We start from the raw sequence: 9,358 nt of genomic DNA on the forward strand, positions 1-9,358 counted from the left end.
GGACTTTGGACATTATACATGTGCCCAATGAATGGAGGTGGCTGAAGGATGAACTGAGAAGTAGATTGGTGAAGGATGGTATATACATATATTCGAATATTGTACTGCTACAAAAAGGAACAAAGTTGTGAGGTATGCAACATTGTTAATGAACCTGTGGGACATTTGTTGAGGCAAAATAAGCCAGAAACAAAAGAGCAATTATTGTATGGTCTCATTTAGGAAATACTTTTAAGAAAACAGGGGCCTAGATTGCAAGTTCTTATAGCACTCATATTTAGTCCGGAGTGGTAATTGTTATTTCTGGATTTTGAGAGGCTGTTTTATATATGTATAACCTGGTATTCAGAGATAACAACTAGGTTGATCAGTTCAGAATTAAGGTAATTCAGAACACAGAGGTAAAGAAAACATTGTCTGTATTTTAGAACCTCATCTCCTCTTTAAGACCAAAGAAAGAAAGTTTCATTTTGTCCAGAACCTAAATTTTCTGTAGCACATAATCTAACTTAACCTGTCTGTATAGATTATTTAAACAATCCAAACACAGGGAGCCCAGAATAAGAATGAGGGCCTTTAATCCTGTATAGCTTAATGCAACGATTGGCTACATCCCAGAATATATTAATAAGATAATCAAAAAGTATTGGCAAGGTCCCTTGAGGGGTGGGAGAAAAAATATGGAACAATTAAACTTTACCACTGGGGAAACCCCTGATACTGTGTCAAACATTAGGGACACCCAAATCAATAGGCCAAGCCCCTGATCTTGAGGCTTGCTCTTGTGAAGCTTATGTATGTAGCAGAGAAGTTTAGCCTACCTATAGGTATGCCTAAGAGTTCCTTTTGGAGGACCTCTTTTGTTGCTCAATTATGACCACTCTCTCTCTAAGCCCAACTCTGCAAATGAAATCATTGCCCTACCCCCTACCTAGCACATGACATCCAGGGGTGAAAGTCTCCCTGGCCGCATAGGAGATGACTCCCAGGGATGAGCCTGGCCCTGGCTCCATGAGATCAACAATGCCATCCTGACCAAAAGGGGGAAAAGGAGTGTAACTAATAAGGTATCAGTGGCTGAGAGAGCTCAAATAGAGTCCAGAGGCTACTCTGGAGGTCACTCTTTTGCAAGTTTCAGCCAGACATTGCTACCTATCATAGCTTGCCAAACCCCAACCAAAACCATTCCCACCAATCCTAAAGATCACCTACGGCATTACATAAGATTCTACAAAGGTTCCAAGCACTACAGCAACTTTCCAGAAACCTACAACCTCCAGATGGGTCCCTGGACTAGATAAACCCTAAATGCAGAGGGGCCAGCCTTTCCAGAACATCAACTAGTTACATCCCTTCATCCCATATTATCAACACCCCCTTCTAAATTGAAAAAAGCCAGAATGGGCATAGCCCAAATACCCCTAAAGAGTCAGAGAAAGATCAAAGGTGATGGTGGAGTTACACAGAGAAGTTTGGGTTTAACAAATGAGTATGGCTGCTGCACCATTATGTTGATATTTTATGTAGTCTCCAGTATCTTAGAGTAGCTAGACGTAAAAATCTAAAATTATGGAATTGTAACCCATACCAAACTCTGAAATCCATTCTACAACGAATTGCTGTGATATGCTTTGAAATTTATTGCTTTTTTGTATATATGTTATTTTTCACAAAAAAAAAGAAAAAAAGTCTATTGTGATGACAAATGCACAGCTATATGATGATATTGTGAACCAGTGATCGCACACTTGAATGACTACATGGTATGTGAATATATAATATATATCAACAAAAATACATTATTTGGCAAGTTCAATAAAAAATAACTACAGATTTGATAAGAAAAGCAAAAAGTGTAATTTCTCAGGTAATCTCTAAAAGAAATTAAAATACTGCATCTCATCCAAATAAATAAAAGAGAAAAATTGAACACAATCATTCCAAAAGAAAGCATTCAGGAGGGAAAAAATAACATAGAACAGAGAGCACAAATAGTACATGAAAAGAAGGCAGATTCAAATATGTAATTATACTGAATTTTATGAATTATATTGAACTATATTTAACAGTAATTATAATTAATATAAATGTTCCTCTTAATCAAAATTGTCAAGTGGATGTAAAAATAAATACAGACAGTAAAATGTGGAAAGCAATATACCATGCAAAACTTTAAAAATAGTAAATTCTATTTCACCTTGTCGATAGCAAATAAAAGAGATACTATGGGAAAAAAATAACTTTTAATCAATTCCCAGCTGCATTCATTCATACTTCAGACTAAGAAAGAAATTAACAGATTTAAAGAGAAGTTCAAATTGTGCAGGCTTTAAATCTGGGGCTAGAAAGAAAGGGATCCCAGAGAGTGTTGCATGCAAAACCCTGATTTCATGGTTGAAGACATTAATCATGTATCTCAAATTTGTAGAGCAATTCATAGATTAGAAAAGGTTTCACATCTATTATTAAGTTTGATCCTCACAACTGCCTTGTAAGGGATATAGGGCAGGTATAATTAACTTCATTTACAGAGAAGAAAACCAAAGCACAGAGAGCTTAAGTGGCATACCCAAAGTCACAAAGCTAGAAAGTGAAAAGGCAGAGCTAGAATCTAAGTATTCTAACGTCTGGACTGGACCTCTTTCCTCTATACCATGCTGCAAATTAGACCCTGCACTCATCTAGGTCACATGTGGAAACAATGATTCCAGGCCTCCTAAATAGAGATTCTGCTGCAATTGTGAACTTGAAAAGTTAAGGCAATTCTGTTAATTCGGATTAGAGGTAAATGACTAGCTGGCAAAACACATACACACTCACAAACGGCACCACACTCTGCCCAAGTTAAATCTTCAGGATAGTGTTCAAGGACAACGTTCTCCAAAATACAACTACTGAGAGATTACAAGACCCAGAGAATACTGGTGTCAGCTTGAGAGAAAAGGCTGCTACTTCCCTTAAACTTAAACCCCGAAGGAAAAGGCTCGCCCCAGCGGATAGAAAAGACATGGATGGAGCCAAACAAGCTCTAAAGGATTACAAGCAGGCTGCAAATTCCCAGCGACAAATGGGTAGAGACCATCCTAGTCGGTGAATCAGCTCGCATTTATCCAGGCTGCTTCTTCCCAGGGGATCATCACTCTGGGGCAGTAATGTAAAGCCGGCCATCTAAATGTGAAAAATCGACTGGCCACCGTTTATAGAATTCCCAATACCCTTACGGAAAGGCTGACTGGCGGCAGAAGTGGCACCGCATACCAACCCAAGACGTTATTTTAAGCGTGTGTCCCCAAGGGACCGGCCATCGGATCTACAAGATCAAGCAAGCATCTCCCATCAGCCGGGATTTTTTTTCCCGTGCCAAACCGAGGGCTGGGAAATCCTGACCGAGACGCGCCCTACAAAATCCACACGAGCCCCCTTTCCACTCAGAAACCCAATCTGCCCCAAACCCGAGACGTGTGGCAGGAGGCCAGGGAGACCCCACGAGGCTGGCCTCCCTCCGCCGCTTTATTCATCCTCGCGGCGAAAGAGGAAGGTGCCGCTCCCAGCGTCGCGGCAGGGCCGGGCCGGGGGTTTGCGAAAGGGGATGGTGCTGACTGGGCTCCGGGCCATGGCCTCACACCCCCACCCCGGCCTGACAGCCCGCGGCGCCGCCCGCCACGGGCCCCTCAGCCCCCTCCCGCGCGGGTTCGCGGGGCGCCTTACCTTTGTGTAGAGCTCGGACGCGGCCATGGTGCGGGCCCCGCCGCGCCGACGCCCCCCGCCTGTGCGGAGGCCGCTCCTCGCCTGGGCTACCGCCCGCGCCGACTAGGAAGCGCCCAGGCGGCTGCCGGCAGACAGCCGGGCGGGGCGGGACGCACCGGGTGGGGCGGGGCGGGCGACTCAGGCGCGGGCGGCCCGCGGGAGCCTCGCCATCACTCCCGGGCTCCCCGCAAGCTGTAGAGAGCGCCTCGCGCGCCCGGGGTCCCCGGGGTCGCAGCTGCCGCAGCCACCACGGCAGTGCGAGATGCCGCTGCCGCCGCCGCCGCCCAGTGCATTGTGGGAGCGGGAGGAGGCTGCGCTCGAGCGTTGCCACCGCGGCTGCTCCGGACTCTCAGGCTCACGCTGCCTCCCATCGGCTGCGGGTACCGAGCATCTTGAGCCTGACAACCAGCGCCGTCACGCCGCCTCCTCCGGCGCTGCCAAGGCCCAGAAACCCGCTTCAGGAGACCCGCTGGAGGCACACCTGCCCCGGGAGCGCGTGGTATTCCCAGACGCCCCCCACCCCACGCGAGTCCTGGAAAGTGCAGAATAACCCAGCTCTTGAGAGGTGGGGCCATAGCTGGTGTCACTGAGGGTGCCCAGGTAAACCACTGGGAGCCTCCAGACTGTTTTTCCTGCTCTTCCAAGCGTTTCTAGGGAGATGACTTTGGGGAAATCTTCTCGAAAGGACATAGAATTACCTAAAGGAGCTTGCAAACATCTCCACAAGAACCTTGTTAGCAGCAGTGGACTAAGAACAGGGCAACACAGGAGGGGAATTTCAGGAAAAGGATCACCAAGGTCACCCCTGACATCTAGGCGTCTGCAGCAAGGTTGTTTCTTGATGCCAGAACATAGAGGCCTGCTCTAAGCTACAGAAACTTGTGCGTTTTGAAGCAAGGTGCCCTAGGGAGCAGCCCTTTCACCTACCATTCTCCTAGACCTGTGCATCAGCAGAGATTCGGCTACCCTTCTGCCCCACCTCTCTTCTTGGTCCTGTCCCCTCCTGTGATTAAAGGCTCCTTAATAGCACCTGAAGCTGAACCAAGATGCCACTTTAAAATGGCAGAGGATTTTTGTGGAATTCTATCAGAAGGTCAAAGGAATCTCACAAGCAGCCAACAGTCTACTCAGGGTTATCCTTGCATATCAAATACAAGAATGTAATCTTTCCACCTCACCCGGCTGCTTTCTTTACCCTCTCCCTCCTCCCCACCCACAGGATCACTCCTGGTTGATAGTCTCCATATTTTTCTTCTGCTCACTTTGTTTCTTTGAGCTTTAAGTGGTGCCCAGTGCCTGTCATCAGAATCTGGGACACTCTCTCATAACCATCTCTCAAGGCTGGGGCCCCTGGTGGTATATGTGCTCCAGCATGTGTATTAGAAGGAAAAGCAATGTCTCAGAGGGCGATTTGGGGCCAGCCCTTGTTCCCTGGAGTTCAGGCCACTCCTCTTGGTCATTAGTCCACAGTCCCCTCAGAGATGCCAGAGATAATGACTACCAGAGTCCAGCGTCCTGCAGAATTCTGTTCCTTCTAATTCTAAAACCAAATCTCTTTTCTGTCTCTGGGTTACTCCCTCTTTCTTCACCCAGACAAAAAATAGTAGACATGTTGTGCAGTGATGACCAGCACAACAGAAAGGGTCCTGGACTGATATTTAGCAGGTCTGCGTTCTTCACCTTGCAGTTTCTTCACACCTTGTGTGAGGTGATGTGCTTGTTTTCTCACCCTTCAGATAACACCTGCCTCCCAGGACTGTTAGATGATCAGTGAGTATGCTGAGAAAAAAAACTAAAAAAACTGAAAGGAACATGAGCATGAGTGTGTAAATATGGTTTAAATGATAGGGAGAAGAAGAAACTGGGATTATCCTCATAATTTCTGAGTACATGCTTTCAACCATTGACATATTTGGGGCCTTAGTAGGAAGAAGACAGGGGAGATAAGGAAGGGAAAGGTTTTCTACCCTCCCTCATTCCGAAGAAAGGCAGACAAGAAAGAAGCCCTAACAGGTGGCCTCTTCTTCCTCACACATGAATATTCACAGGCCCAAGCACTTTGTGGCTTTGTCATTAGTAAAGTGTAGAAACCTGCAACAATTACAACTTCCAAGGGCTTAGGACCTCCCCTCCCCGAGAGCAACTGGAACACATTGAGGGTCTATTTTTATTTTAAATTGATAAAGTTCTCTATTATTATAAACATTTTCAGTGGCTTGTTTTCAAATGGAAACCTTGTCAAAGTTTATGCGAAAATCCCTCTCTCTGAAATGTTTCTGAATATTAACTTTTGTCAACAAATATTGAGTGCTTACAATGTTCCAGACACCATGTTACTTGCTGGAAATTCATGAGTGAACAAATAAGATAAAAATTCCTGATCTCATGGAGCTTATATTCTGCTTGGGGAGACAGACAGTTATAATTTAGAAGGTGAAGGTGATAAGTGCAATGGAGAGAAATGAAACAAAGGAAGAGGATTTGGGGAGACCTGCAAATTTTAACAGGGTGCTCATGCTTTATTCAAATCGAAAAAAGATATTGAAGGCCAGCCCTTAAGATAATAAAGTTATATAGATGAAAAAACTTGGCCCTGGTCTGTAGGAGCTCACCGCAAGGGGTGGCTAAGTGCTGTTACCAAACAAAGTCAGTGGATTCTTAATGACCAAGTCATGAAACACAGGGGTTTTAAAGAAAGAAAAAGTTTATTACTAGGTGTGAAGCAGGAGATCCTGTGGCCTAGGGGCCCCAAAGTCTGTCTCCCCGAACTTCAGTAATTCTGATAGTTTTATAGTATCAAAAGATTTGGGCAGGTTTTAGGATAATGAGCACAATGGCCCAGATGATGTAATTAGAGGTAATCTAATGCACATGTGCAGATTGATGACCTGCTTAGTCACAGACCATAGGTAAGAGAATAACAGCCTTAATATGAGATGGGCATGACTTTTAGTATATAATGAGGTATAAGTGACTTGTAGGTTAAAGTCTAAGCTGTTGCACGTGTCAGGTGGGCCATTTTTGGTTAGAATCAGTCTTGATTATCAAGATAACTTTGGACTTTAGGGTGAGTTAGTTCTGGGCTGACCCAAGACTCTTCATTAACAAACATTAGGTGCTGTCTTTAGTGATCACAAGACTCTAAAGTTGAAAAACTGGATAAATGAGTAAAAATAAAGGTTAGTCACGAGATTTTTACAATCACTGGGACAGGAGATAAAGACTATACAATCATTATCAGATATCAAGGCAGCTGGATAACAAATTTGGAGATTTCAGGTATTTCCCTTTGTCTGCTCCAATATACCAGAGAGCAAAAAAGGAATATCTATAAAGTGATTCAATAATCACAATCATCCCTCAAATTCTAATTTCTTGGTTACAGGGCTAGAAGGGGCAGCCCATGGAGCACACTCATATAAAGTAGCAATTTTAATTCTGTAACATTGGCCCAATATTAAAGGCAGAAGCAGGACTGTCTTATTGTTTATACTACATTAGTTTTAGATATCCCAATATTTAATGTGTTTCAGAGAACTAGGTACTAGGCATAGGGTGATTTTGATGGGTAGGAAAAAACTCCAAATAACCCATGGAAAGATCCAAGTGAGGATGTGGAGAGGAGGTTATTTATGATTGAAGGATATGTAGAGAAACAGCATGAAGGAATTAAGCTATGAAACAGAAGGGGAGAAAACTAAAAGCCGAGAATAGAGTAAGGTTGATCTGAAAGACTTGAAAGATGGAAGGTAGGCATCAGGAACTGCTTGCTCCCCACTCTTTTGCTTCCCCAACTCCAGCCAGATACCCTGCTCCCCCTCATGGATGAGCTTAGGCTTAGCCATACATTAAGGACCCCTAGAGAAGGAGGACAAGAAAGTATAGTACTTAACTAAAAAAGTATAATACTTAAGTCAATATCAAATGATAACATATGAAATAGAATTTAAATGTAAACTATACTATAAATGTAAATTATCATTACCATTATTTTTATTCCTAGTACCTATTACTCTAACTCTAGATTCTAAACTCTTGTTCTTAAAATACCTGCCTGAGTCTCTGGACCTTTGTTCCCCAGTCCTCCAGCCTGTGTCCTGACCACTCTATTTGACTGTACTCTGTATCTTTATGCCTAGCTCTATGGCACTTAAGTCCTTCAACTTGTTCTTTTTCCAGGACCTTGAAATGCTTTCTACTCAACCCTGTAGCATTCATCTGTTTTATACAGACTTGATCTTCCTGAATTACTTGGTTTTATAGTACTTACTAGCTTCTCCCATCCTGCCCACCACCTCCCTTCCCACCCACCCCCATAATAACTTCACACACACACACACACACACACACACACACACACACACACACACACTCCATCCTGCCTTCTATGTGGTAGTAGTGGAAGCTCTAGAGCAGTGAAAGACTCAGATTCAAATGACATGGATTCTAATCCCAGTTCTGGCCCAGGGCTAGCCACCAAGCCAAGGTAAGCCTCTCCCTTTTCTTGGTTGTTATTGGTAGTGATGGTGGGGTTTTTTTGTTTTTAATGAACTTAAAATATATAAAGAACAATTTTAAATTCACATAAAAATTGCAAATGTAGTGGAGTTCCCATATACCCCACACCCAGTTTCTCCTATTATTAACGCCATACATTAATGTGGTACATTTGTTAAAATTAATGAACCAATTCTGAAACACTAGTTTTTACCTAACGTCCTTTTTCTGTTTCCAGGATACCACATTATATTTAGTCATCAGGTCCCCTTATGGTTTTCTTGGCTGACAGTTTCTCAGACTCTCCTTGTTTTTCATGTTTTGACAGTTTTGAAGGGTACTGGTCAGGTATTTTGTAGAACTCCCCTGTGGTAGGATTTGTCTGATGTTTTCTCATGATTAGATTGGGGTAATGTGTCACAGGAGGAAGACCACAGAGGTAAATTGCCCGTTGACTTGGATTACCTGGCTGAGGTTTCTCCATTCCAAAGTGACTCTTGTTCTCCCACTTTACTCCATACTGTACTCTATGGAATGAAGTCACTGTGTACAGCTCATACTTAAAGAGTGGGGTTTTAAGCTCCTCCTCCTCCTTGGGGCAAAGTAGCTTACATAAATTATTTGGAATTTATCTGCCAGAGAAATTTGTATTTTCTCCCACATTTATTTATTTAATCACTTATTTACAACAGTACAGACTTAATGATTAATATTTACTTCATACTGTAGATTATCCAATACTCCTTAATTTTGTTGCTCAAATTGTTCCAGCTTTCGATATTGGGACCTCTTTCAGTTGGCTCCTGTGTTCCTTTCACATACCTCCATAATTGTGTGTGTGTGTTGAACACATCCTTACTTTCTGACACTACAAGATACCCTAAGCTCATCTTGTATATTTCTTGCCACAGTCCTAGAAGCAGCCATTTCTCCAGGAAACCAAGGTCTGGAATCTAGGTAACCTTCTTGCTACTGGGGTGTTGTTGCCTCGAGGGCTTCTCAGCTACAAAGCAAGGAGATATGGGTGTCTATTCTAGCCCAAGTATAAACACATATCTATGAATATTTCTATATGTAACTATATCTACTAAATATGAGTTCATATGGATATCTC

At 43.3% G+C, this 9,358-nt stretch overlaps 1 protein-coding gene across 4 annotated transcripts in view; it reads right to left on the reverse strand.

Annotated features, from left to right (window-relative positions):
• The window catches only part of MYO5A (myosin VA), a 278,306-nt gene extending 274,505 nt beyond the window's left edge, over nucleotides 1-3,801 (reverse strand). For all 4 annotated transcript variants that reach the window (XM_077127922.1, XM_077127921.1, XM_077127920.1 and 1 more), the window contains exon 1: nucleotides 3,709-3,801. In XM_077127922.1, coding sequence (XP_076984037.1) covers nucleotides 3,709-3,735 — 27 coding nt within the window. In that variant the 5' untranslated portion in view covers nucleotides 3,736-3,801. The remainder of the gene's footprint in view (nucleotides 1-3,708) is intronic.
• Between the last annotated feature and the right edge of the window lie 5,557 nt (nucleotides 3,802-9,358).

This window comes from Tamandua tetradactyla, chromosome 14 (genome assembly GCF_023851605.1).
Source record: "Tamandua tetradactyla isolate mTamTet1 chromosome 14, mTamTet1.pri, whole genome shotgun sequence".
Taxonomy (NCBI): domain Eukaryota; kingdom Metazoa; phylum Chordata; class Mammalia; order Pilosa; family Myrmecophagidae; genus Tamandua; species Tamandua tetradactyla.